Consider the following 26,743-nt stretch of genomic DNA (forward strand, 5'->3'; position numbering starts at 1 on the left):
CCAATTTAATCTTTTAATTAGTCTACATGCTGTTTGTTGAAATGAGCAATACAGACATCAAATGTTACTGGTTAACTGTGATGGAACAAACTGATTCAAAGCATAACACAAAATGAAATTACAAAAAAAAACATTTTATTAGAACTGCTTTGGATGTAAGCTTGACAAGAAACACACCCAAATAAAAGAAAATCAGTCTTGGGGGTTTAAAAGAAACAACCAAATGCATATTAATCCAAAAATATACGTATAGAGCAGCCTTTAAAAATAGTGGTACACACACAGACAACAATCTGATTCATAAAGTAAGCATTAAACAATTAAAAAAAAAATTCTTTTAGCAAGTCACTCAGGAGAAAGATATTTCTCACGACCTTTAGATACAAAGCTACAAATAATACTGGCAGTAGATGAGGCACAAATTTGGTCCACGTGTTTAAAAGTGGCATTTGTGCAAGACGAGTACTTTTGTTCAGTGAGCTGCTGCAACCACATCATTTATTAGGGTGGATTTTTAAAGGGGGCATATTTTCTTCTTTTTCTGGTTGGAGACCTTGGTTGCCTTGGTGATGGCATCCATGACAAAGTTACTGACGCACTTCGGCTGCTCCTGACTAGCCATGCGGCAACAGCGGCGAGCGACAGGCGGGGATGTGTTCCTTGACGTACACAATCCGACTGATGTTTCCTCAACCTTGATATATAGAATTTTTTTTTTTGAAAATGTGGAGTCTCCAAATTCATTAACAAGACATTTCAATTATTTCATGGGACAACTCACCTTTTGGACAAAGCAAGCGGTGTGATTTTCTGGTGACCGAGCACAGCATTCGTTCAGAATTTTCTTGGCGTGAAAGTCATTGGGCAACCTGTAAGACAGTCAAAACAAAATTCACAAACTAGTTTGGTGCTCACATGTCGAGATGAACTTACACTTTCTTGATGATCTTTCGGGACTGACAGATTTCAGACGATTCTTCCTGGGACACGGTCTCGCTGTATTGCGGGTCAGGAGACGCCGACCGGAAACATTCGTGTCTTTCGTGGGTCGTGCTGCGCGAACAACACTCGTCGTCGACCTTGCCGGTCTTCTTACTGGAGCAAAATCTGTGGAGTGCGTCACTCCACTGAAACACAAGCAGACCGTTAAGTAAATCCTTCAAGTGAAATCTTCTCAAATCTGATGCTCGACCTTTTGCTGAGTGCACGTAAGCACATCCCGGTTCTTCTTGCAGCACTGTTTATATCCCTTCTCCACACGATTGATGATCTTGGCCTTATGAGACAGCAGCTCGAAGCCGCTGCTCGGAAGGCACTTGAGACTATACAGGGGGCGCTGCTTCTGGTTGCGACACAGCGCTTCCACGTTATCCACCGTGGGTTGACCAGGGGGGAAGTTGATTTCACTTTTCTGGGAACCAGACACTTGACTGGCCCTCGGTTGACTCATGGCTGTCCTGTTGAGTGTAAGTCATACTCAAATATTTACTGGAGTGTCCTGGATATGTTCAATTGAATTTATTTCCTTCACAGGATTACCGTATTGGCCCGAATATAAGACCACCCCGATTATAAGACGACCCCCTCTTTTTCAAGACTCAAGTTTGAAAAAAAGACTTTGTCTAGACCCCCAATGTAAGACGACGCCCCCTTTTTCAGTTTTATTTCAATGAAAAAAACCGTCGTCTTATATTCGGGCCATTACGGTAATATTTTTTTAGTATATGTCTATCTGGGAAGGACATACTAGCACAGACCACATATGTAAATTGACTTTTGTGATCCCACTCCATACCTGGCACAAGCGCTGTTGTCAAAACTGAAGTGGATCGTAGCGGGAAGCGGGTCCACCGGTAAAGGCTCGGTCGGCTCGTAGCCCGGATTGGGAGAGTCGTTCTGGAAGCAGTTGAGCCTTTGACGGCCAGACTTTCTGCAGCAGTGATAAAGACGATCCTTGACCGATGAGTCCTCCTCGCAGAAATTTTCCAGAGACAGCTCCCACTAGGCAGTTGAGGTCGTGTAAAACACATAATTGAAAGTCAGGATGTGCGCATAGCTGAGGTCACAAGTGAATGAATCCAGCCGTGCATTTGACAAAAAAAGATATAATTAAAAGCAGTGGTGAGGGGGAAGATTGTTTGCCCTCTAGCTGCTTTGCTATGGCGGGCATGCCAAGGCTTGTTTGCTGTGTTTGCGTGGGTGGTGGATAATAGGCTTAGCAACACAAAGCATGTCAAATTTAGCAAAAACAAGCAAGTTTCATCAAGTCTACGATGTAAAGTACGCTGCGGATTTTTTGGAGTGTAAAAATATGCCAAAACAAGAGGACAGCGTGATCTACAGCAATGTGAAATCCTAACCACCCTAATGAAACCCAGCTAGCATAATGCTAACATAACAGGGAAGACTATCAATGTTTGAACAAATGTAGCATCGATATGGAATAGTTAGGAAATATAAACAACTTATATTTGAACAAAAATAGTGCTCCAACAGATACTGATATTATGACAATACTCACATGTATATATTCTTTATCCTCAGTAACAAAAAAGACTAGCTATGAAATTTGGTTTATTGTATTATAATGTCACCTGGTGGCCAAGGCCTGCAAACACGCAGTCCATTGAATTAATGCAGAAAATGATGCCCATACTCTTGTGAGGAAAAGCAGTTCAAAAAAATGTCCTTCTTTAAACTATTTATGTTACATGATGCATGAAATGCAATACTGAAAAGTCCTATTTTTATTATTACATAATGGTTAAAAAATGTCCGTCGCTGTTTTTGGGCAGGGGCTTTCATTCATTTAATAAGAAAGATAATTTAAAAACTTAATAAAGATCAAGTAAGATTTGATTTGCTGAAGTGGATCCTAAAACAAGTCAGCTGTGAAATCTCACCGCCTGCGTGGCGCAGCAAAGCGTCACCTCCGTCCCCCACGTCTGGTTGCCAGCGCAGCACGAGCTCAACCACGACTCGGCATTATTGATCGCGCTCGCCCTCCGCCGCAGCTGTCCAAAACCTGAGGGGGGGAAGTAGGAGTTCGGGTAGCGAGGACGAAGGTCCCCGTTCAGACAGATGGCATGGAGATTGTCGGAGGTGGGTCGCCCGAGTGGGAACTCAACGGGATAGTCCAGTGAGGGTATCTCGGAGCGGGATGTGACGCTTGGACGACCTTTGGGAGAAGAAAGAATTAGAAGGTTACCTCAAATGGACCTCATAAGTTAAAAGTGTTAAGAAGTAAACAAACACATACGTCCTCTAGGTGAAAAGGATGCTGGTCTGGAACCTGTAGAAAGAAAGGCATTCATGAAAAAAATATTATTCAAATATTTAATTCAATATACAATAGCCCACCTCGCCCTCTTGGAGTGTCCAATATTTCTTGCATGGGAAAATCTAAAAATGGAAAAACATCATATGAAATAATATAATCAGTAATAAATGCTTGAGGAGGAGATTGTCCATTTTTTATATCATTTTTTTTTCATAATTCACAAAAACTGCTGCTTTTTCAATGGGCAGTACTGGAACCAAAGACAAATAATGGCAAAAAGACAAACAGTTACCTTTTGTATCAACCAAATCTGATAAGTCAACTTCTTGTTGCATCGCAAAGGAATCGGGGGCTTGCATCTCTGGAAGACAAAAGTTTTTATTGTCGTCACATTTGCAATTTCAAAATGGCGTTGTACTACATTGGGATGTCAATTTGACAAGATTTGTAAGTCTTAATGAAAGCAGCAGCAGGCTAGCAAGAATCCAAATATGCAGACATACTAAACACTTCTCCAGCATGTTGCCTAAAAACAAAAATGTGCAGTAAAAGTGTCATCATGAACCGTGCTCAAAAACCGCAAAATATTTTTAAGCATAAGTGCCGACTCGTCAAAAGTCCTAAGTGTCCCCATCATTGTCCCTGGAAAATATTTTGCACTCACATGTAAACCACACACACACACAACTCACCTTGCATGATTGCCCCAAGGTCAAAGGTGACCTCGCGCTGCTCCAAGTTACGCTCATCTGGAAAGTCAGAATCACAAAGCGAGAGAGTGAGCAATCGGGAGAGAACAGAAAGTCAGACGATTATGCAACGACGATGGTTTGTTTTGTAGTCAAAACACAAGTAGAGCCAGACAGCTAAATAGTGAAAATCAAACATACTGTAATTAAAATTTTTCGCAGATGCCACAAGATGGTGGCAAAGCACTTTTATTTCTGATTAGACAATGATATGGCTAAAGGAAGTTCCCCACAGGGTGCCACAAGTACCTAAAGTAATATTTTTATCTGGAATATGCACGACTTTAGCCTGTGCACAAATAAATAAATAAATAAATAAATAAATAAATAAATAAATAAATAAATAAATAATCTACTCTAACTAGGTCAAAATTTATTCGCTCCAAATACGTATTGTATTATATAGTATTTTTCCTCAATATTATAAAATATGAATATTCAAGGTAAAATAAATACAATATAAATCAAATGATAAATAAATGTTAATATTTAAAAACTGGTTCGGGTAAGTGTCCAATGGCTAATCAAAATGGAGTTTGATCCAAGAAGAAAACATGACTCAACAACAAGTAGCTAACAGACAGCACAACAAATTCGCATTTATTTACCATGGTTGGCCGAACACAGAAGAACCAAGAGAGCCCCAACAGCAGCGTGAAGTACAAGCCGAGACGAACCCATGGTCGCCAGTTCGTCCTGCCCGGAGGAAAGAAGTCGATTCAAGCGGGAACAGCGAGAGCACAAACCCGCCTGGAAGCTCAATTGGCGGGGCGACACTTGGACTCGGTGAGCGGTTCCACAGATTTCGCGGTCCCGTTCGTATCTGAGCCTGGTCAGTACCAGATGAGCCGTTTTATGTTTTTTTGGGGTGGTCGTGAGTCGAGGCGGAGAGAAGGAGGAGGACGGTCACGGTGGGAGGGAAGAAGTTTTTGAACATGACTCATCATCAGTGATCAAATCTGACATGGCTGCTGGTATGTAAACCACATAAGTGTACTAAGTTGTTATCTTTGGGCAACCTGCATGGACATGACTCCTTCCTACGTAATTATTTACGCACTTTGACAAACTCTAATTAAGTTATCACTCACTGTCATTAGTTTTCTATAAATAGGACAGGCTATTTTTGTTTATGTCTGTAAATTCGAATACTACTACGTAGTTATCACATAACGATAAAGTAGGAAAATTTGGGTTATTTGTTCATAGAATACAAATATTGTCCTTGTAATAGTTGTTGATGATAAAAGTTCAAATGACAGAATATAAAGAAATTGGGCTTAATATGATAAAAATGATGAAATATCACTTTTCTCTGTCGATATGCACTTGAGCAAGGCACTGGAAAGGACGCGTACTATGTAGTGCAGACATACCTATGTACTTGTTACTTTGTTAAAATTAGTCATAGTTAATATTATATTTACATAATATGACTTGATATCCTTGTGAGAGAAACTAGGAGGTTTGGGTAAAAAGTATGACATGTTTTAAGGCCACTTGGTGATTCTCTGCTTTAATAAACTGTTTTGGTTTTCATGTAAGGAGCACACTTCATTCAAGGACACACTTTTTTCTCGATAGACAGTGTACTTGAACGACATATAAATGTACAGTAAGATTAGAACTGTCTTGGACGTGTTAACCTGTGACTCATCTTTATGATTTAAAGATAAACTTGTACCATGATGAGTCTCTTCTACATAAATGGATGTACACATGTCATAAACACATTTTTTTTCTCTGTAAATTACTCATTTTAATATTTTGTAAAAAATTAATTGGGCATAAAACTTGTGTTTTTTTTTTAGAATTGTCACATCTTTCATTTTATTGTGCCTCCTTTAATTTTGTAGTAATTGTTTCCTCTCGTTTCAGGAAATAAAAAACAATGAGATGCTTTAGAGAGGGTACGTTTAAAAAAAAAAAAAGAGAGACCTTTAAATTCCTTCTTATCGTGAGCCCAGGGTTACTGTGGCCTCCCGGATTCCACTCGGGGAAATAATAAATGTGACCTCCACACGCTCCCTCCCACTCACCATGTTTTAAAGAAACAAATGAGAGCAGCTCTGAGCAGTGCTCCACTTTGTTGATTTGAAACTTAAAAAAGTTGCAGACCAACTCACTAACATGTTACTCCCAAAAATGCATTCTTGTAAGTAACTAAAACACAAATTTTCCCTCGTCAAGTAATCTAACAGTAGTTACACAACTATTTACTTTGTGCAACTAAGTAAATTCAATCACATAAGTTGCTCAATATTCAAATTTATTTGCTTTACTCATTATAACACACATTCTCAACAGCAACATTTCCACAGAACAAAACACTAAAGCGATAAAGCACATTAAATGATATTCCCCTTCATAGTTGGAGAAAAAGAACACAACATGCCAAAGTGCTAAGCTGTATTAGTTGCCAAAGTAACAGCACAATCATTTGTTTAAAAAACTGCTTACGCGGATAAAAAGCAGCTGCGTGATGTGTCAGACTCATCTTAATCATCTCTTGGTGACTCACGGCTTTATTTAATTTTTAACTCACTTTCAGTTCGCCAATCGACCTTTGTTTTGTCTACGTGACAACATTATTGCCAACCGATATCGTTTAGTTGTCAACAGTTTTGAATACTTCAAGAGCATAAAATCGTCCCTGTATCAACATTTGAAATGTTTTTAATAGTAACCTTTAAAACAGAGAAGTGGTTGACACATTTCCTTGTACTTACAGTGTCAGCATTTTACTCACCAAATGTCGAAAGATTTTAATCTCAACACGTTTGATTCAAATGCGGAATTTAATGCTAAAGACAACGAAAACCTAAGCTTTCTCTCACCACAATAAACATCCCGTTTAAGTTTACGTGACATTTTTGCTACTTCATAACAGTCTGAGCACCATGTTGAATATGCTGCGTGAATGTTATGAAAGTTGTATATGTTGTAATAGATAAAATAGTAAAAAAAAAAAAATCAAAACCCTACAGTGAGAAAAACAAAGAAGTGACTGGATCAGATAATACTGCAAGTCTTCAGAAACAACATCAAGCAGAAAGTCTGGAATAATTCAAATAGTTTAGATATCAAAATACAGAATTATCTGTTCTCCCAAGCTATCTTTTGATTCCATAATATAAAAATAGATTCTGTCGAAAAATATACACCCAGATAAACTTCTGAGATCCAATACATATCAAAATTTTGCATTTAGCAATAATGATCAGATTTTATTGACAGCTTCTGAAGTTTTTTTTGTTTTTTTTTAATCAGGCATATTAATTGAAGACTCTAAATTGTTCACAGGCGTGAATGGCTGTTGGTCCATTTGTGTTAACCAATCCAGGTTGTACCCTGAGTCAGATCAATTATTTATTGCATAGTTTTTGATACAGTGATTGTATTGGATCTCATTCAATGTGTGTGTGTTCTTGGTTGTCATCAGTGTGTAGCTCCCGGCAGCAGCATCACTTCTGCCTCAGAAGCAAACAGCTCCTTATAGAGCGGTGGGAAAAGAGAGTGGGCGGTGAGCGGGTAGCGCTGACTGAACCAACGTAACTTCTCCGTGTGCAGACTGCACAGTGAACGTAACACGGACATTGTCTGGTACAACTAGGAGTAAGGAGGGGAATAATTAGTAAGGCATTTTTAAACGTATATTTTACTGTAGGTGTTCTTTGGTCTACCTTGTGCATTAGACTGTCCCGGTTGTCCCTGTGCAGAATTTGCGTGAGACCTAACTCCACATTTTTTTGCACTCGCTGCACTCTGCCTCTATCTTCCAGACATGGACGGTCTGCACAGAAATAATAAGTCATATAATCATGATTGCAAAACCACGTCAATGTTACAATGTTACCACATGGGGGCAATCTTGGACCATGATAATGAAACGCTCCTCCAGGTTTTGGTAAAATCCCATTGCGTAATCCACAATGTTTGTTGTGGTGCACGTGTAAAGGAGAAAATCGCAACTAGGATAATATTGTTAAAGTAATCCTTCTTTGACAGAGTCAATAAAAACTATCAAGATTTATATTGAGATCACATTAAATGGAAATGGAAGAGGAAATTTTGTGGGTTGGGTATTTTTTTCCGGTTCCTGGTTACGGGTAATCATTTTTAATTTATATTATGATAAATAATTGTATGGTATTACGCAATTAAGAGGCTAATTTTGGAAAAAATCCAACTTAATATTGAAAGCATCTTTGAATAAAATAAATTAATCATCATGTTTTATTTGTTAGTTTGTTATTTTATTAATTTATACAGTGTCTAGATAAGTTCAGTGCTCAAGAAGTGAGATAAAGCGAAGAGATAAAATACAAAAAATGTGAGTGAGTGATCCTACCGGCATTGATCAAGACCAAAGCACTGAAGAGCGCCACCTGCTGATCGGTGAGCTTTAAAGCACACACGCTGTGAGCAAAGTCAAACACTGCCGCTATTAAGTCGCCACATGCTGCAACAGAAAAGTGGCAACGTGTTATGGACTAGACTAATGATTTCAGGAATGTGTCGAGACCTCACCCAAAGACTTGAAGACTTCAGTTCCTGCAAATTTGCCATCAAAGAATACCGTGTTGTTCTCTGTGTTGAAGAAGCGACTCATCCTCACGAGGACAACCTCCATAGAACCTGAGACAAAATTAAGGCTTGTAGAAGAGTTGTAGTCAGACTTGGAGTTGAACTCACCATTCTTGAGAAGAACGATCTGGTCGTTCTGGCTGAGCAGACGGAATCCCGGGATGTGTTTTGCAAACTCCACCACGTACTGCACGGCATCGGTCAGCCGGATGGCACAGTGCTGCCACATTTCATCCACTGACTGAAGTAAACCAAATAGATTAGCGGTTTATTTTTATGCTGGTTCTCGTTGATTCCAAAGGTTTCTCGTAGATGCATGTGCCGAAATAGCTCAGTTGGGAGAGCGTTAGACTGAAGATCTAAAGGTCCCTGGTTCGATCCCGGGTTTCGGCATCAGGCCTAATCTTTAGTCGCCTACCTCAGGTGAACTTACATTAGAATGTTTGTGGCTGTTGGGTTTTTGACCTTTGCTGTCTGAGATAGACCAATGTGCCGAAATAGCTCAGTTGGGAGAGTGTTAGACTGAAGATCTAAAGGTCCCGGGTTTCGGCATCAGGCCTACTCTTGCATGTGCCGAAATAGCTCAGTTGGGAGAGCGTTAGACTGAAGATCTAAAGGTCCCTGGTTCGATCCCGGGTTTCGGCATCAGGCCAAATCCTTAGTCACCTACCTCAGGTGAACTTTTGCTACTGAATGTTTGTCTCTGTTGGGTTTTTGACCTTTGCTGTCTTTGAGTCAGAAATGTGTTGAAATAGCTCAGTTGGGAGAGCGTTAGACTGAAGATCTAAAGGTTCCTGGTTCGATCCCGGGTTTCGGCATCAGGCCTCATCTTTAGTCGCCTACCTCAGGTGAACTTTTGTTACTGAATGTTTGTGGCTGTTGGGTTTTTGACCTTTGCTGTCTCAGATAGACCAACGTGCCGAAATAGCTCAGTTGGGAGAGCGTTAGACTGAAGATCTAAAGGTCCCTGGTTCAATCCCGGGTTTCGGCATCAGGCCTACTCTTTGGTCGCCTACCCCAGGTGAACTTTTGCTGGAATGTTTGTGGCTGTTGGGTTTTTGACCTTTGCTGTCTCTCGTAGATGCATGTGCCGAAATAGCTCAGTTGGGAGAGCGTTAGACTGAAGATCTAAAGGTCCCTGGTTCGATCCCGGGTTTCGGCATCAGGCCAAATCCTTAGTCGCCTACCTCAGGTGAACTTTTGCTACTGAATGTTTGTCTCTGTTGGGTTTTTGACCTTTGCTGTCTTTGAGTCAGAAATGTGCCGAAATAGCTCAGTTGGGAGAGCGTTAGACTGAAGATCTAAAGGTCCCTGGTTCGATCCCGGGTTTCGGCATCAGGCCTCATCTTTAGTCGCCTACCTCAGGTGAACTTTTGTTACTGAATGTTTGTGGCTGTTGGGTTTTTGACCTTTGCTGTCTCAGATAGACCAATGTGCTGAAATAGCTCAGTTGGGAGAGCGTTAGACTGAAGATCTAAAGGTCCCGGGTTTCGGCATCAGGCCTACTCTTTGGTCGCCTACCCCAGGTGAACTTTTGCTGGAATGTTTGTGGCTGTTGGGTTTTTGACCTTTGCTGTCTCAGATAGACCAATGTGCCGAAATAGCTCAGTTGGGAGCGCGTTAGACTGAAGATCTAAAGGTACCTGGTTTGATCCCGGGTTTCGGCATCAGGCCAAATCCTTAGTCGCCTACCTCAGGTGAACTTTTGCTACTGAATGTTTGTCTCTGTTGGGTTTTTGACCTTTGCTGTCTTTGAGTCAGAAATGTGCCGAAATAGCTCAGTTGGGAGAGCGTTAGACTGAAGATCTAAAGGTCCCTGGTTCGATCCCGGGTTTCGGCATCAGGCCTCATCTTTAGTCGCCTACCTCAGGTGAACTTTTGCTGGAATGTTTGTGGCTGTTGGGTTTTTGACCTTTGCTGTCTCAGATAGACGAATGTGCCGAAATAGCTCAGTTGGGAGAGCGTTAGACTGAAGATCTAAAGGTCCCTGGTTCAATCCCGGGTTTCGGCATCAGGCCTAATCCTTAGTCGCCTACCTCAGGTGAACTTACATTAGAATGTTTGTGGCTGTTGGGTTTTTGACCTTTGCTGTCTGAGATAGACCAATGTGCCGAAATAGCTCAGTTGGGAGAGCGTTAGACTGAAGATCTAAAGATCCCGGGTTTCGGCATCAGGCCTAATCTTTAGTCGCCTACCTCAGGTGAACTTTTACTGAATGTTTGTAGGTGTTCGGTTTTTGACCTTTGCTGTCTTTGAAATGCAAATGTGCCGAAATAGCTCAGTTGGGAGAGCGTTAGACTGAAGATCTAAAGGTCCCTGGTTCGATCCCAGGTTTAGGCATCAGGCCTAATCTTTAGTCGCCTACCTCAGTTGAAATTTTACTGAATGTTTGTGGCTGTTGGGTTTTTGACCTTTGCTGTCTTTGAGACACAAAACTGCCGAAATAGCTCAGTTTGGAGAGCGTTAGACTGAAGATCTAAAGGTCCCTGGTTCGATCCCGGGTTTTGGCATCAGGCCTAAGCTTTAGTCGCCTACCTCAGGTGACTTTTTACTGAATTTTTGTGGCTGTCTGGTGTTTGACCTTTGCTGTCTCTGAGATTCAAATGTGCCGAAATAGCTCAGTTGGGAGAGCGTTAGACTGAAGATCTAAAGGTCCCTGGTTCGATCCCGGGTTTCGGCATCTGGCCTAACCTTTAGTCGCCTACCTCAGGTGAACTTTTGTTAGAATGTTTGCGGCTGTTAGGTTTTTGATCTTTGCTGTCTTTGCGACACAAATGTGCCGAAATAGCTCAGTTGGGAGAGCGTTAGACTGAAGATCTAAAGGTCCCTGGTTCGATCCCGGGTTTCGGCATCAGGATTGATCTTTAGTCCCTTCCCACAAGTTTTTCAGAATGTTTGCGGCCGCCTAATTTTTGACCTATGGTGGCTCAGCAACAAAATGTGCCGAAATAGCTCAGTTGGGAGAGCGTTAGACTGAAGATCTAAAGGTCCCTGGTTCGATCCCGGGTTTCGGCAACTGCAGTGTTCTTTAGTCCCTTACCAAAGGTGCGGTTTCTAAATGTTTGCGGCTGCCTGATTTTTGACCTATGTTGGCTGCAAACCAAAGATGTGCCGAAATAGCTCAGTTGGGAGAGCGTTAGACTGAAGATCTAAAGGTCCCTGGTTCGATCCCGGGTTTCGGCATCAGGATTGATCTTTAGTCCCTTCCCACAAGTGTTTTTTGAATGTTTGCGGCCGCCTGATTTTTGATGTATGTTGGCTCAGCAACAAAATGTGCCGAAATAGCTCAGTTGGGAGAGCGTTAGACTGAAGATCTAAAGGTCCCTGGTTCGATCCCGGGTTTCGGCATCAGGATTGATCTTTAGTCCCATCCCACAAGTTTTTCAGAATGTTTGCGGCCGCCTAATTTTTGACCTATGGTGGCTCAGCAACAAAATGTGCCGAAATAGCTCAGTTGGGAGAGCGTTAGACTGAAGATCTAAAGGTCCCTGGTTCGATCCCGGGTTTCGGCAACTGCAGTGTTCTTTAGTCCCTTACCACAGGTGCAGTTTCTGAATGTTTGCGGCTGCCTGATTTTTGACCTATGTTGGCTGCCAACCTCAGATGTGCCGAAATAGCTCAGTTGGGAGAGCGTTAGACTGAAGATCTAAAGGTCCCTGGTTCGATCCCGGGTTTCGGCATCAGGATTCATCTTAAGTCCCTTCCCACAAGTGTTTTTTGAATGTTTGCGGCCGCCTGATTTTTGACCTATGATGGCTTAGCAAAAGAATGTGCCGAAATAGCTCAGTTGGGAGAGCGTTAGACTGAACATCTAAAGGTCCCTGGTTCGATCCCGGGTTTCGGCATCAGGATTCATCTTTAGTCCCTTCCCACAGATAGTTTTTCTGAATGTTTGCGGCTGCCTGATTTTTCACCTAAGTTGGCTGACTGACAGAAAGTGCCGAAATAGCTCAGTTGGGAGAGCGTTAGACTGAAGATCTAAAGGTCCCTGCTTCGATCCCGGGTTTCGGCATCAGGGTTGATCTTTAGTCCCTTCCCACAAGTTTTTCAGAATGTTTGCGGCCGCCTGATTTTTGACCTATGTTGGCTCAACAACAGAATGTGCCGAAATAGCTCAGTTGGGAGAGCGTTAGACTGAAGATCTAAAGGTCCCTGGTTCGATCCCGGGTTTCGGCAACTGCAGTGTTCTTTAGTCCCTTACCACAGGTGCAGTTTCTATTCTGAATTAATGCATCGGCACCATTCTCAACAAACAACAATTAGTCTTTTTCATTAGCGAAGATTCGCACTTATCTTTTTGGTGCTTTCCAGGAATTGATTTGCCAGTTTATAATGAATAATATATGGAGACTTGCTTTTTTTTAGATTTAGGTTAATACGTAGTTGGGCTTTGGTTGGTGTTGAGTGTCATTTTACATTTAAGCACTTGAGAGAGGAAGAAGAGGATGGCAACATTCTGAAATGCATGTTTTTTGCAGTTTCCTGTTTGGTTGATCAAACAGAACAGTAGCCGTGGCTTTTAGCGTCTTGCTTTGAGAGAGCCCCTCACGTGTACGCAAGAAGAGGGTAAGCGGCGAGTCGTAGTTACTTTGCTTTGGTAGGCTTGGATCTCCTCTCTGCTGAACATTTTCCACTTGAGCGCCTGCAGCTCCTCTGCTTGGTACTGACAGGTGTCTTTGTTGGAGCGTACAATTCTGTCGCACAGCTCATCTGGGCAAATAGAAAAAGTATTCAGACCCTGACCTGAAGAACATTCCGATTAGTTGTCCTTTTATTTTACCTATATTACGCAGAGCGTGAGGATAGGGCAAGTGGGGATCCTCTGGTTGATTATAAGGATCAATCGCCATTGGGTCATGTGAGGACGGTCTGGATTCCAATCCTAATGTCGAGATGAAAGAATTGAGAAGATCAAGACGATGGCTGCTTCCCAATCTGGTGCTGAGGTCATCACCTCTAATAGAAGCGTGTCCATTGTTGTCCTCCCTCATGTGGGCCCTGGACGAGGGCGATACGCCGGAGCTTCTGTAGATCATATCAGACACTTGTGGCTGGTTGGGGGAGTACAGCAAGTAGGGGTGAACATCGGAAGTGAAGAACAGCAGCTCAGAGTCGCCGGTGTAGGAGCAGGTGGATGTCATGGGCTGAAGGGGTTGTGGGGGGCAATGTTGGCGCTCTTTGGTGTTGTAGGGTAGGCCTGGTTGGGCGTCCATTTGGAGCTGCTGCTGCTGCTGCTGCTGCTGTTGTTGCTGTCGGTGTCGCTCCACCTCAGCGATGAGAGAGTCCCGCTGGCGCTTGGACATCCGGCCAAACTTCACAGCTGAGGGAGACCAGGAAATTACACTCATGTAAACATTTATGTTCCAGTAAAAAAAAAAAAAAACGATCCAGAGAGACCAATTCTTTGTCAAAAATATAATTTCTTTCAAATATGAGGCCAAATGTGGGTGCTTCAAACATATATTTGTGACTACTAATTTAAGTTTCCTGTAAAACTGTCCTATAAAGTAAAATAGAATTTAACTTGTCAAATAAAACCACTAGCCTAAAGCTAACATAACAAGAAACGTCATAGATGAGTTTTGGAACAACTATTTCTCGAACTTAATCGTGTCGTATCTACTTTAAGGACAGCTCAGTGCTGCCTGGCATGTTGTGGCGATACGTGGTACTGCACTGAAGGAGTGCAACTCTAAAGATGGACATTTTGGAAACTTTGTGATATAGTAGGTCTTCAAAAAGGGTCCCTGTAAATTCAAAGGAAACGTACAGTTGTGTTTGTGAGTGTGTTTGAGCACCTCACCATCTTTACTCATGCCCTGGGCCAAACATTTCTGCAAACGGCAGTGCTGACAGCGATTGCGGCTGGACCGGTCGATGATACAGTTACTCTGCCTGGAACAGGAGTAGGACACTGTGGGCAGCTGGCTACGCCGGAAAAATCCCTGAAGCATGAAGAGGGAGACGGGTTAGCATTGTGACCTCAAATCTGGATCGTAATATGTGTGCCGCTATTTAGAAAAAGGTTTTTGTCTGTCTATAGTGCATTCAGAGTATTTATAACTTTTGACATTTTAAAAAATAATTTGAAAAAAAAATTGAAAAAATAGTAACTGGTCATAACATTTCTATCTACTAGCTCACCTTGCAGCCTTCACATGTAATGACTCCATAATGGACTCCAGAGGACTTATCACCACAGATCTTGCAAGGGATAACTTCAATCTGAGCTGAAAAGACACAAAATAATCATTTTTTTTAAACAATAGAGCAGCAACAGGACAATTCGACAGGATCACATGACAATTTAATTTAAAAAAAAAAAACATGCTGAAATTGGGCATTTGATTGAATAAATTCACTTCATATAAAGATGCTAATTAAATTGAAATGTATCAAAATTTCAGAAGCTAACAGATTATACATAAAAAAAAAAAGATAAATCTAGTTGTAGCTAAAGGCAAGTAGTAACTAAAGTGCATTTTAGGCACGGTTTATTTTTTTTATTTTGTGTTTTAAAAAATATAAATAATTTGAAGTTTGGGAAAGCCTGAGTTCCAGCAGAAAATATATCAAATTAACACACACACACACACACACACAATCAAACCCTTTTCTTTTTTTTTTTTTTTCAGAAAACCACCTAAATTAGTTCCATAAAATGTCAAACTACTAACCCGCTAATATGTTTTGGCATCATTTTGACATTCTGAGTGGATTTTTTATTCCAAAGTTCAAAGTTCGATTCCCACACTGCAAAGAGATAATGTACTTCCCCGTGAACTTCAACAAATCTGAAAAGACAACCTAGTTTCCATCATTCAAACACTATTAATGACACAAATGAAGATAATGCTATCAAATACATCTTGTGAGGAGGTGGAATATGTACAAATGGAGCGAGGCGACAAGTGTGGAGGTGTGAAACCTCAAAGTTCTTTTCAAGTGGTTGACTGGATTTTCAAGTTGTGTCTTTCTTTCTCAGTTGCATCCTTCTCTGTCTCGCTCATATAGGACATGGTTGCCAGTAATGCGCTTTCGCTCCATCATTGCCAGTAATGGCCCCCCCAAAAAAAAAAAAAAAAAAAAAATCTAAACGCTAGCATTTTTATATCTGGCTCATTTCTGTTTGACCTTAACTCCTCCGGCGAATACAAAAGAAGTCTGTGTTGATTTGTCGTTTTGTCGAACTGTGTCAGGTTGTCGTCGTGTTAGTGTGTCAGTGTGTGCCCTTCTTTCCTAGTGCCATATATATCACCCCCAGGGACACCCCAACAGAAGTTTTTACCCTAGTTGAGGCAATTTCAATATTCTTCCGAGTGCCAGACATTTATAAAACTAGTTGATTGGACATTCAACTAAAAGTTTATTATTTATTTTGCGCTGATTTTTTGGGGGAAATTTCAGTTTCTCTGTGGATTCACCGTATTTTTTTTTTCTATAAACTGATTTTTTTTTTTTTTATATGGTTTGGCTTGTCCTGCGACTTTTACTTTATAATATAATATAATATATAATATATATATTCTGGCTGTCTGCACGCTTGCTCCATTTTTGCTCCTCTTATTTATTTTATTTGTTTATTTATTATTTATTCATCGCTCTTATTTATTCATTGTTTGTGCCTTCTTGTTTTTACTTTTTGTGTTGTTGTACTATTGTGTACTATGTCTTGTCACCGTGGGATAGTGGGAAACGTAATTTCGATCTCTTTGTATGTCTTGGCATGTGAAGAAATTGACAATAAAGCAGACTTTGACTTTGATATAATAATATTATAAAACACAAAATAATCTGGTATTTGTTGTCCATCATCGGGTAGGGGTCAAAATTCTTAGAAATACACTTGAGGAAAGAAATCTAAACAGCTTCTCCTCCTGGTAGAATGAATACGAAGGAATCGTGCTTTTGTTTATTTTATTTTATCTTATAGCCAAGAGAAGAAAAGTGGCGTCTTTATCAGTGGCCTCTGCTTTATTTTTTGCAATTTCAGTTATGATTGTCAACCTCAAAAACAACAGGAAATCCACCGTGACCCGCAACCTTTCACTGTTAACGCGTTTGCGATCGCGCAATGAACGAATTGCGACTTCCAGCGCGATTTCCAAAAACGTGGGGGTCGGATTTTTCGTAGTTTACTCAAAGCAGCACTTAAATTGAAATGACAAAATTAGATTTGTGTATATTTCTGTGTATACTTCTTTTGAGAAGAGAATTTTGTCTCACTTTTTTACCTCCATTGTTTGTTTCTACCTTAAGAAAAAGAGCTGAATAGAAAATGAACAGAAGGAAGGAACTGAAATCTAGATTTTATCTCGCTTTCAACTTTTGCACAACTCTGGGGTTTGTGTGTGTGTGTGTGTGTGTATGTGTGTGTTTGTTCTTGCACGCATGGGGGGGGGGCATCATGTTGGGTGGGCGAAACTGCTTCAGACAAAAATCACCTGTCAGCAGTCTGTGCTACACACTGTAAATGGACAAAAAAAAATAAAACCTCAACTTTCCTGTGACGGAAGTTTGTCTTCGGTAAGAGTATTGAAAAAAAAAAAGAAAAAAAAAAAGAAATACACCCACACATAATCATGTACAATATATGTATATACATAATTCATACGCATACATATAAACGAGGCTAAATATTTTTTTTATTTTTTTTGCGGACCGATTTTGCTCGTCATTAACTTCTTTTGAGGAAAAAAAATTCTAGGATCGGGGAGTATTTTTTTTTATTGTTTTATTAATTAATTAGAGTAATTATTTTATTAATCAATAAAAATAGAACAATATAATGAATTCTTTTTTGAATAATCAACTGTTTTTATTTCTTAAATTCACACTGTGTGTTGCAGCAAACTATGTTATTGTTTGGACATTTTTTTTTGTTGATTTTAAAAATTAGTTGTAATTTCAGTGTATTAATTAAATTTTGATGTTTTTTTTCCCCTCTTTTCTTTTCATTGTCAGAAACTTCACCTTTACTGATCGATATGATCACATCAGAGATGATCTCCGAGACTCTACTTTGAAGCATCGGATCACTTGAATGGTAATATTTTGACATTCACAAGTCTGACTTGACTCTTGATGATCATTTTACCATATTTTGGAAGAAATGTGTCACCTGTCACACAAGTGCGCTTTGATGTGAACACTTTGAAAAGGACGCTGCAGCGCGACAAAGGAAACCCTTTCAAAAAACAAACGATACAATCCGACGCAGGATTCCCCCGAATGCCCTGCTTTTTGATTTCATCACTCTTTATCAAATATTCTATAAATGCAGTGATGCAACATCATACTGAGAGATGTTTTGAATATTATAATTAAATCGTTTAGCGACACAAGCGTGGGCGTACCTAATTTGTTGTCTACCAATATGTGTGAAAGGCCATGTAGCATTTGCAATAATAATAATAATAATAATAAAAGTCCATTTAGCATTTGCATTAATAATAATAATTAATTGGATATAATTGTATTTTAGACCCTAATTAGGACAAATGGTAAATGGACTGCACTGCAAAATTATTAAACCAAATTTAAAAAAAAAACTGCCCAAGAGTAATAAAAAAAAAAAAATCAAAGAAACCTAATGAATACATTTGACCTAAAAATGATCATAATCAATAAACAATTGCCCTTAAAGGACTTGATATAAAAAAAAAAAGACCACGACAGACTAACGTAATGATGAAGACATCGAAAATTGTTGAAGATAAAACACGATAGCTATTATGTCATCCGATATAGATCTCAAAAGCGGAATTAAGAGTAGATTACAACATACAGTCGGTGCGGTTTGATTTGCAGGGATAAGGAAAGGCCTTTCGAAAAGATCCTAAATGAACTCGTCGATCCAATCAGCGAGCGAGCTCACCCTTTCGTACGGAACAATTAATCAACTCTTAAGTTGCCCACGCAGCCGCCAACGACAAAGACAACTGGATGCCTACCTCGCATCATCTTCGCTCCTGCACTTGTCGCCGACGTTCGTCCCACTTTCACTAAGTCACTTTTCCTCTTCAGGCGTGTGCACCACCTTAGCGAGTGTGACAGCTTGTGTTGCGGCCTCAGCGCATCATTTACGAGGGGCGAGGGGAGGGGGGGGGGGGGGGGGTACCTTCCCTGTCCGTGTGAAGGAGCAAAGCAATGGGACTGTCCCACAACCCGTTTGAAAAAGGGACTTTTTTTTTCTTTTCTTCAACCTTTGTTGTTGCCGATCTCCACCCTACTCACATTTTGCAAATGCTGATTTTCGTTGCGGTTTCACTCAGACTGGAAGAAATACGTCCTTTAAATAGTCTGTCGCAGACGGTGGAGCAACTCTTAGAAGTCCTACTCAAATACATAAATTCTTCAACGTTACTCATAATATTGGATTAAAATGTCAGCGTTTACCACTTTATGGCGTGAGAAACGTTAGCGGTAAGACGAAAAAAAAATGATGGTTTGGTTTTTTTGACATTTAAAGTTACACGGTTTATTTTTAACTTCTGCTTGAAGTGGCAGTTTTGCAGTATACGTCAATAGGACTTGCAGCAAGCACGCTGTGCCTCTTATTTGGGAAAAATGAGTTGTGGGTTTGTGTGTCCCTCGTGTTGGCAGTATTAGGAAGGAAGCATAACAAGCACCTGGATAATACACACGATGACAACCCGGCTCAATTCTGCGCAAATTTTTCAAAAAAATCATTTTGCAGCTGCACATAAGTCGTGTGATATAAATAATTTTTTTTTTTCCACGATTGGCTCCACCTGACACAGTCGGTGTGGTGAGGAAAAAGCGTCTTGTAAAGCATCCAGGTGTGTTGCGGCAGACTACGTTCAATTTAAAAAGTACTGGAGATACTATCTCGATGTTGGGGGGGGGGGCTCGCATCACAGGTGCAGCACACGCCGTGACGCTAATGGCTCCACTCCAACGACGCCACAGTGTCGTTATTTTCAGCGAATTTTCAAGCAGGTGCAATCGATACCTTCACTACCAAAGACGTTAACCGCATTGCATGCAAAAATATCTAGCACAAGCACCAGCAATGTCTTTACCACACACACACACACACACACATGCACACACACATGCACACACTGTTGCACTTACTCAAATGAGTCTTCTTGGACACAGCTCCTAAGAAAGACAAACACAAAGTTAGTTTACTAAACACTTCAACATATTCTCCAAGTTGTTTTCATAGTGAGCTTCAACCTGAACATACACACGACATGCATATTATGTAAGTGTGTTTATGTGCAGTCCTGGAGAACTCGTGAAGCCAATGTGAGCGATAAAGTGAAAAATGATCCAAAATCGACATTACGTAATATTACAAACGTCATGTGACCAAACCCAGAAAACTGGTCAGCCGTGACATTAGCAATGCAAGCCCGAGGGCACTAAGATGTCAATTTTAGCCGCCAGTAGAGGGCGGTATGGGACTTATATCAAATAACATATTTGAGTTCTGCCATCAGCTGCGATGGCCGAGTGGTTAAGGCGTTGGACTTGAAATCCAATGGGATCTTCCCGCGCAGGTTCGAACCCTGCTCGCAGCGGATTTGGTATTTCTTAAACAAATGGATTCCTCCATCACACATTCAAACCCTGTTTTAATCTAGTGTCATTTTTTTAAAAATGTTTTTTAAACCTCGAGGAGGGAATACATTGTTTCCATCTTTCACGCTTACTCGACACGTGCCGATACCACAAAAAAAGTTCTGAACTTGACCTAAATACAAACCACAAAATCTCCTCAGAATTGACCCATATGCCTTCTAACGGAAAACATTTTTTCACAACATTCAACCAACATTGCAAATGATTTTTTTTCCACAATACAGTGGAAATTACTAATTTCACTCAAACTAAATAATGAACAACCTCACTCAAAGTTTGCTCTCAGCCACTTGCATTTTTTTTTTTGGGTACAAGAGTAACCACATGGCTTCCCCACGTCTCATTTCATCACATTTAATTCTTTGCGCTTTTTACATAGGTGTCAAAGAACCACATTCGCCACAAACAAAATTTAGAAAACTGCATTATATTTTTAATCTAGTTTACTAAACGGGCCAATTTTGCACACCAACCAGGCAAAATTGGGTTCTATGGCGGAAAAACAAGTAGTCTCTCCTCAAGGGAATGCAGATGAGATTTATTTTAGCAGGGCTTGGAATAGGAAGCCATTGAGCAAAAAACAGAAGCAAAATGAGGGCTAATCCCCACGGATTACTCCAGATTACTGCCATTTTTAACCCACTCACACAAAAGCGAGTAGGACGAAGTGTACTAGTGGGATGAAGTGGGCTCCAAGTGGATGGGAACGAAGATGAGATAATATTCTTCATGAGTGTTTCAGTAAATAAAACATTGATTATGAACATTTACAGGCATCATGGTGGACAAATTCCACTTTAGAGGTCAGATGCGACACAAAATGGTTTGATAGACTAGTTCAGTGTTTTTTTTTTTTTAGTTTTTCTGGTTTCTATCATTGTGACATGCTAGTGGTAGAAGAAAAACAGATTAATCAGAGGTAGTTAATTAATTTGGGTGAGGCCCGTGAATTAAATGTGTGGCCTGTCACGGCAAATACAGTGCTAAAAAAAATTATGGGAATATTTGATACTGTGTGTAGAGTAAATACAGCAACAAAAAATGATCTCAAATTTATGTAACTATAAAAATAAATGTACCTCTTTTGATGGAGTTGTCAGTAGGGGGCGCGTCACATTGTTCATAATCCATCACTTTCGCTCCGAACACCTGTCAGGCCTGCGCATGCGCACATAAACAGTCGAGTTGGATTTCCATTTGTTAAATAAACATGTCAAAGTTGCCCCAAGTCGTAGAGGACTAGTGGTACCTGCATTTCTAGCGCCCAGGCCGACGCAGACGTTTCAAAACACGCGCTGCCATTTGCAGACCACTTCCTGTCGTCACGGTAAATTCCGAAGCGTGACGGCCATAGTCTGGTCCGGCCCCGCACTTGCCCCGGACTTCTTTAGTGTTGGAAACAATAGTGCAATTCCACCCGAGACGGCAAGACCGAGGCCGTGGAGTGCGGTGGTGGTGCGGCTGGTCGGACCGGCGGCCCGTGGACAAGTCCTTCTCCTCCCTCCCTCCCTCGGGGGCTTCCAAGTGCGCCCTCGCAGTCCCGAGCTTGCATGACTCGAGTTACGTCACCGTTTGTTACGTAATAGCGGCGGGTCAGGTTCTGTTTGGGAATGGGTTGGTCAGGAAATATAATCCCATGTTGCTTGACTCACTAAATAATCCAATGTGGATTTAAGATATGACATTTTGCTATAAAATTGAATGCAGACACAATTATATATTCGTGAAAGATATTTATTATCTTAGTTTGCAGTGGTGTAAAATTACATTGCATCATACTGGGAGTAACTGGAGCTACTCCAAGTTTGTGACCCCTTCAACTAGACACCATTAAAAAAAACAACCACAATAATACTTTGTGAATAATTTGCAAACTGATTTTATTATAACTAGAATTAACGGTATTTAATGCGGCACATCCTGACAGAAAACTTCAAAACCACCCAGTTGAACCAAAACAGGTGACCAAAAATATTTGTTTCTCCTCTGCGTGACTGTGATAAAGAGGTTTCAACCGAAAAACTTCCACAAACTTGACCACGAGTTTTCACACACACATAGGCAAAAACACAAGCAACCACTAATAGATAGCAAGGCTGCTTTTCTAACTGAGGTTTAAGGAGTGAGGGGCCCTTAAAAGACACAAACCACATGACTGCGTGCGCTTACATGAGCGAACACGAGTGTATATCATGTCAGCATTGTAACTGATAAATACTTCAAAGCATCTCAGTGAATTGGGTAATAACAACTGCGGTCTAAAAAAAAAAACACATGATGGAAACCCTTGTGTTTCTTGGAACACAGAATTCACAAATTGGCACAAAAATTAAAATAGTGTTTTCCATAAAATAGCTGAAACTTAATGTAGTATTCACTGAAGGGAGTAGCTGTAAAGTTAGTAAAAGAAAGAAAAAAAAAACTTCTATAAATAAGGCTTAGTATTGGTGTTAGTAAAACATGAGGTAGTCAAATGATAACCTACTTTACAGTAGTGCCCAAATGCGTTATACGGACATTGACTCATCCCTTCATTCATTTTCTAAGTGTGTTGTAGTTCTAATATGGACGCATTTGGGCCCAGATTTGACCATCAAACAGACTCGGAACTGTGTGGCAGAAGTCCAAACCACTCATTGACTGTGTTGCCATATTGAGAAGTTACTAAAATAATAAATATTTTAAATAAATTTTAAGAATATAACAGTGGACTCCAAGGCACACCATTAAGGCTTCCAACGTGGTTGGTTGTGAGTCACATTCCCAATAAATGGCTGACTTTGATAGCCAGGAAGAGTGCTAAAAAAAGAAAAAACAACAGTAAGAAAATAGAATAACTGATGTAACATGCCGTAAATGACGTTACCTGTTGCCTCAGTGTGCAGCTTGGAGCCATCGGTGCTGGTGACCTTACACGAAATGAACGTTTTTCTTCCTTCCATGTTGTCAACGGAGGATTCGAGCAACACTGTACTTCCTAACGGGATGGGGCTTTGAACAAACGACATTAATCATCAGTTTAATTTTAAAACTGTTCCAACTGATCACATAACAGAAATAAATACCGCATGTTATTGATACCTGCGGTAATTGATGGTGAGATTGGCAGTCATGACTGCTCCAGACATGAACGCTGCAAGAGCGCCGGTGACTGAGTCAATCATAGTGGCGATCGCCCCCCCGTGGACATGCCTGGGAAATACATGCAACATTTTGTCAATACAGTACAAACGTTTCCCCTCAATTATATGTATTAAGTGAAATATTGCAAAAAAGTTAATAAGCCCCAAAAAAAAGTGTTTGGAATTTTGCCAGTTTTTTTACAGGAAATGGACTGATGACTCACCCGGGCGGGCCCTCCAGCAGATGTCCAGCCTGGAAAATGCAGACACACCTCTGCTCTTCTTTGTTAAGAAACATCACATACTCAAATGCGGCTCCTGCCGTTTTGATGCTGCGAGTAAAAAGCCGATTTTTGGACTGGATGAACTTGCTGAGATAGGCTCCTCCTTCAGAAGAGAAGATGTGTACAATTTATGAGAATGAATACATGTGTGGAAATAGTTCCCATGCTTTCTTTCACCTGTGGCATACTTGAGGGTGCGATTGTAGCTGGGCAGTCTCCTCCAGGGTCCCTTCTGTTTCTCTCCAGATTCATTTTCCACTTCACACTGGTTGTTGTAGAAGTCATACAAGCGAGTCATTTCCGGACTCCATGCCGAGTTGGGCAGGCTGAAGTCTCGAGGCTTCAGGGGAAAAGAAAATGGCAGTGCCTGGAGAGGGAGAACATACAAAATTAGTTTGCAATATTGTTATACATGGTGCAAATATATAGGATACAAATTCATCACATTTGCATTTATTTTGGTATGAGCCTAACCAAGATATTTACATATAACAAATATAACATTGTTTATTATTATTACTCATTCATGACTCACTCATCTATCCTAATGTTGCAGGTCAAACAGAGAGGACCCCACGTCTGTTCTCGAACAGTTTACATACCCCCATGGTCCGCACAAAGCTGCTTCTGAATGGCAAGCAGGTAGATGAATGGCAGAGGTGAGCATACACCGATGGAGGTGAAGCAAATCGCTGGCAGCCCGTCAGTAGACGTGAGAGGCTCCTCGCCATCTTCAACATGACGAGAGGTTGCATCAAGTTGGGTAACAGTGTTGATCCGAAAGGAAGTCCGGCGTTAAAACGTAGCTTGCTAAAAGCGTCACAATGAGCTGACGGCCGCTAAGTTTATCGTTAAAAAATTTTGACACGTTTTTGTCCTGCGATGATTAACCATCGTAGTAGTTTGATGGAACATTGACATTCAATGAAACTCAACCTTGTCAACTTCCGCTATGAGATAACGCAATTCTTGACGTCATCAACACGTGATTTATCCCTGCACTGTAATTGGGCGAACTAGTTCCGGTAATCTTCACCCGTACGCATGGTAACCAAAATAAACACTCAACGAGACTACTTTTATCTTAGCTATTTTGTTACGTCACTATTGTCATTTCACCATAAACGTCTCGTATTTCATAAATAATATTAATGTATTTTTTGGTACTTTGTTTCTTGAATGATCACAAATATGTGAATTAATAATGACAGTACAAAATTTGCTCTAGTTATTCTAGGGAAGCTATTTTCAAAACAATATACCAATTGTATTTTTACGACCTGTTTATTTTTCTGTCATGCAAAAAAAAACTTACAATCTGAGCTGTATGAAATATTTCTCAATTGAACGTGAATACAAAAGAGGAATCTGTGTAACCACACAAATGTACAAAATGTAGTCCTGGATGGCTCTCACACAAGTTAACCATGAGCATGTGTTGTTTTAGACTTGTCTTTACTTAGGAGCGTCAATACCACACAACCTCCTACAAAACAAGAACGACACAAAGCAAATAATGTTAATGCCAGATAACAACTTAAACAAGTTTTGGCTCCCAAGGTATTTTCTCTGCTCACACTGCATGTTTTTAAATCTTACCGTGCTTCTGCAAAGCTTGGATCAGCAAAAATGCAAACAGCGTTGTCTCGATCCAAAATATGTTGTTTTACAATCTGCATTTCTTCCTCAGCTTTTTTTTTCTCCTTATCGTGATCAGCTGAACAAAGGACAAAATGACAATAATGAAGAATTTGATGCACTATGATAATATTCCTAAACCATAGATGAGATGTCGTGAATGACAGCAGTCATATTCAACCAATGTCTATGAACCGTGTCAATTCAATCTGTGTCACGATTCTAATAGTATTTTGAGTACGACGTCAAACACAATTCTCTACATACCTTTGAATTGCTTATTGGCTTCAATGACCTCTTTCTTCTTCTTGTCTACACTTTCCTAAAAAACAGTTGTAAAAATATATTTAAATATAAATATAATGTATGCTCATAATGCTTTTTGTGCATTCAAATTCGCATTAAATTTTCAAAAGAGACTTTTTTTGCAGGTGTACCTAACAAAATGGCGTGTACCATTTAAATGAAACGCAGCAAAAAAAAAAAAAAATGGGCTAACGATAAAGTACGTCGTCCCTACCTTCACTTTGCCGCATGCCACCAAACTTTTTTGATGCTCCTGCTCTGCATTTACAGCGGCTGCTTTGCGATGCTTCAGCACGTCCACCCTGTTCAGGATGGAAGTCAGGTTCGTGTTCAGCTCCTTGATTTGTTTTTTTATCAAGGTGATGACTTTGTCGCCCCTCTTGGATTCAGCAATGCGCTCCACCGTGCGGGTTTTTAAATGGCTCAGTTGCAGCTCCTGGCGTATAGTCTGAAGGATCATCAAGGCCATTATGGTGAAACTGACTATGGTTAAAAAAACCGGTAACTTCATATTTAGTTTTAAATCACGCAGCTCGTTGATGTTAGCCGATTCACCTAAGCACTTGTTCACGTGGGCGTGTCATCACACCTTCTTCCTCATTGCGCAAGTGACGCACCTACACAGACATTTTTTTTTTTTTTTTACAATAGAGTACTTACTGTGTGCAGCCATGTAAGTCTAATAGTGAAATGTGATTGGTAAATTTAAAAAAAATCGCCACTTGTCTGCTTTTGAAGGAGTTGATATGCCACCAATCAGATGATGTCCAGTTAACCCTCACTGCCACCAAAATGAAATCACCTGCACAGACCTACGGCAGAAAAAAAAAATCAAAACCTCCGTTCTAACATCCATTGTAAGAACTAACCCTAGCTCTCAACATTTTTTTTTTTTTGCGTTGTGTTATTTACTGAGCTGACCTGAGTGAATCCTTTTATCACATCCAGTAAAACGACCTCTGACACTTTTGACATACTTATGGCACTCAATTGGCAGTGACATGAAGCTTCTTGCGTAACTTTATGTGAGCCATATACAAGGAAATAACAGTATAGCAATACTTGAAAAGAAATAGAAAAAAGGAAGTCTGCACTGATTTTTGGGACACCTGCACCTCATGTTTTGAGTTTTTGAATTCATATATATATATATATATATATATA

At 40.4% G+C, this 26,743-nt stretch overlaps 3 protein-coding genes, 1 long non-coding RNA gene and 22 other non-coding genes across 27 annotated transcripts; 23 read left to right on the plus strand and 3 right to left on the minus strand.

Annotated features, from left to right (window-relative positions):
* Positions 1-113: 113 nt before the first annotated feature.
* On the minus strand, positions 114-4,871 carry LOC125975397 (extracellular matrix protein 1). The gene is made up of 11 exons (XM_049730966.2): positions 4,638-4,871; positions 3,973-4,029; positions 3,573-3,641; positions 3,361-3,402; positions 3,260-3,292; positions 2,904-3,178; positions 1,796-2,001; positions 1,193-1,457; positions 934-1,127; positions 782-869; positions 114-694 (listed from the first exon to the last, which is right to left on the minus strand). Exons 1-11 carry the CDS (start codon positions 4,708-4,710, stop codon positions 515-517), a joined length of 1,482 nt encoding a protein of 493 aa, XP_049586923.1. The 5' UTR covers positions 4,711-4,871; the 3' UTR covers positions 114-514.
* Positions 4,868-26,111, plus strand: LOC125975465 (uncharacterized). The gene is made up of 3 exons (XR_007483954.2): positions 4,868-5,003; positions 17,581-17,662; positions 24,192-26,111. It is a non-coding gene; the product is annotated as an uncharacterized lncRNA (long non-coding RNA).
* On the minus strand, positions 6,278-21,767 carry rorc (RAR-related orphan receptor C). 2 transcript variants are annotated; one of them, XM_049730961.2, is made up of 13 exons: positions 21,479-21,767; positions 21,309-21,387; positions 19,717-19,743; positions 14,761-14,846; positions 14,420-14,561; positions 13,571-13,936; positions 13,397-13,498; positions 13,205-13,326; positions 8,725-8,857; positions 8,560-8,667; positions 8,381-8,491; positions 7,713-7,822; positions 6,278-7,638 (listed from the first exon to the last, which is right to left on the minus strand). In XM_049730961.2, exons 2-13 carry the CDS (start codon positions 21,358-21,360, stop codon positions 7,468-7,470), a joined length of 1,530 nt encoding a protein of 509 aa, XP_049586918.1. In that variant the 5' UTR covers positions 21,361-21,387; positions 21,479-21,767; the 3' UTR covers positions 6,278-7,467. The 2 variants fall into 2 exon arrangements, with proteins under 2 accessions (XP_049586918.1, XP_049586919.1); XM_049730962.2 differs by lacking the exons at positions 19,717-19,743; positions 21,309-21,387; positions 21,479-21,767 and adding an exon at positions 18,570-18,708.
* trnaf-gaa (transfer RNA phenylalanine (anticodon GAA)) lies at positions 8,937-9,009 on the plus strand. Its single transcript has one exon. It is a non-coding gene; the product is annotated as a tRNA-Phe (tRNA).
* Positions 9,189-9,261, plus strand: trnaf-gaa (transfer RNA phenylalanine (anticodon GAA)). Its single transcript has one exon. It is a non-coding gene; the product is annotated as a tRNA-Phe (tRNA).
* Positions 9,362-9,434, plus strand: trnaf-gaa (transfer RNA phenylalanine (anticodon GAA)). The gene has a single exon. It is a non-coding gene; the product is annotated as a tRNA-Phe (tRNA).
* On the plus strand, positions 9,535-9,607 carry trnaf-gaa (transfer RNA phenylalanine (anticodon GAA)). The gene has a single exon. It is a non-coding gene; the product is annotated as a tRNA-Phe (tRNA).
* On the plus strand, positions 9,706-9,778 carry trnaf-gaa (transfer RNA phenylalanine (anticodon GAA)). The gene has a single exon. It is a non-coding gene; the product is annotated as a tRNA-Phe (tRNA).
* Positions 9,879-9,951, plus strand: trnaf-gaa (transfer RNA phenylalanine (anticodon GAA)). Its single transcript has one exon. It is a non-coding gene; the product is annotated as a tRNA-Phe (tRNA).
* trnaf-gaa (transfer RNA phenylalanine (anticodon GAA)) lies at positions 10,211-10,283 on the plus strand. Its single transcript has one exon. It is a non-coding gene; the product is annotated as a tRNA-Phe (tRNA).
* Positions 10,384-10,456, plus strand: trnaf-gaa (transfer RNA phenylalanine (anticodon GAA)). Its single transcript has one exon. It is a non-coding gene; the product is annotated as a tRNA-Phe (tRNA).
* Positions 10,555-10,627, plus strand: trnaf-gaa (transfer RNA phenylalanine (anticodon GAA)). The gene has a single exon. It is a non-coding gene; the product is annotated as a tRNA-Phe (tRNA).
* trnaf-gaa (transfer RNA phenylalanine (anticodon GAA)) lies at positions 10,884-10,956 on the plus strand. Its single transcript has one exon. It is a non-coding gene; the product is annotated as a tRNA-Phe (tRNA).
* On the plus strand, positions 11,054-11,126 carry trnaf-gaa (transfer RNA phenylalanine (anticodon GAA)). Its single transcript has one exon. It is a non-coding gene; the product is annotated as a tRNA-Phe (tRNA).
* On the plus strand, positions 11,224-11,296 carry trnaf-gaa (transfer RNA phenylalanine (anticodon GAA)). Its single transcript has one exon. It is a non-coding gene; the product is annotated as a tRNA-Phe (tRNA).
* Positions 11,395-11,467, plus strand: trnaf-gaa (transfer RNA phenylalanine (anticodon GAA)). The gene has a single exon. It is a non-coding gene; the product is annotated as a tRNA-Phe (tRNA).
* On the plus strand, positions 11,559-11,631 carry trnaf-gaa (transfer RNA phenylalanine (anticodon GAA)). Its single transcript has one exon. It is a non-coding gene; the product is annotated as a tRNA-Phe (tRNA).
* Positions 11,727-11,799, plus strand: trnaf-gaa (transfer RNA phenylalanine (anticodon GAA)). The gene has a single exon. It is a non-coding gene; the product is annotated as a tRNA-Phe (tRNA).
* On the plus strand, positions 11,892-11,964 carry trnaf-gaa (transfer RNA phenylalanine (anticodon GAA)). The gene has a single exon. It is a non-coding gene; the product is annotated as a tRNA-Phe (tRNA).
* trnaf-gaa (transfer RNA phenylalanine (anticodon GAA)) lies at positions 12,056-12,128 on the plus strand. Its single transcript has one exon. It is a non-coding gene; the product is annotated as a tRNA-Phe (tRNA).
* Positions 12,224-12,296, plus strand: trnaf-gaa (transfer RNA phenylalanine (anticodon GAA)). Its single transcript has one exon. It is a non-coding gene; the product is annotated as a tRNA-Phe (tRNA).
* trnaf-gaa (transfer RNA phenylalanine (anticodon GAA)) lies at positions 12,389-12,461 on the plus strand. The gene has a single exon. It is a non-coding gene; the product is annotated as a tRNA-Phe (tRNA).
* Positions 12,556-12,628, plus strand: trnaf-gaa (transfer RNA phenylalanine (anticodon GAA)). The gene has a single exon. It is a non-coding gene; the product is annotated as a tRNA-Phe (tRNA).
* On the plus strand, positions 12,720-12,792 carry trnaf-gaa (transfer RNA phenylalanine (anticodon GAA)). Its single transcript has one exon. It is a non-coding gene; the product is annotated as a tRNA-Phe (tRNA).
* Positions 20,087-20,168, plus strand: trnas-uga (transfer RNA serine (anticodon UGA)). Its single transcript has one exon. It is a non-coding gene; the product is annotated as a tRNA-Ser (tRNA).
* Positions 22,093-24,390, minus strand: them4 (thioesterase superfamily member 4). The gene is made up of 6 exons (XM_049731014.1): positions 24,238-24,390; positions 23,813-24,002; positions 23,576-23,738; positions 23,311-23,421; positions 23,096-23,220; positions 22,093-23,028 (listed from the first exon to the last, which is right to left on the minus strand). Exons 1-6 carry the CDS (start codon positions 24,388-24,390, stop codon positions 22,985-22,987), a joined length of 786 nt encoding a protein of 261 aa, XP_049586971.1. The 3' UTR covers positions 22,093-22,984.
* Positions 26,112-26,743: the final 632 nt, after the last annotated feature.

The sequence above is a fragment of the Syngnathus scovelli genome, chromosome 9 (genome assembly GCF_024217435.2).
Source record: "Syngnathus scovelli strain Florida chromosome 9, RoL_Ssco_1.2, whole genome shotgun sequence".
Classification (NCBI taxonomy): domain Eukaryota; kingdom Metazoa; phylum Chordata; class Actinopteri; order Syngnathiformes; family Syngnathidae; genus Syngnathus; species Syngnathus scovelli.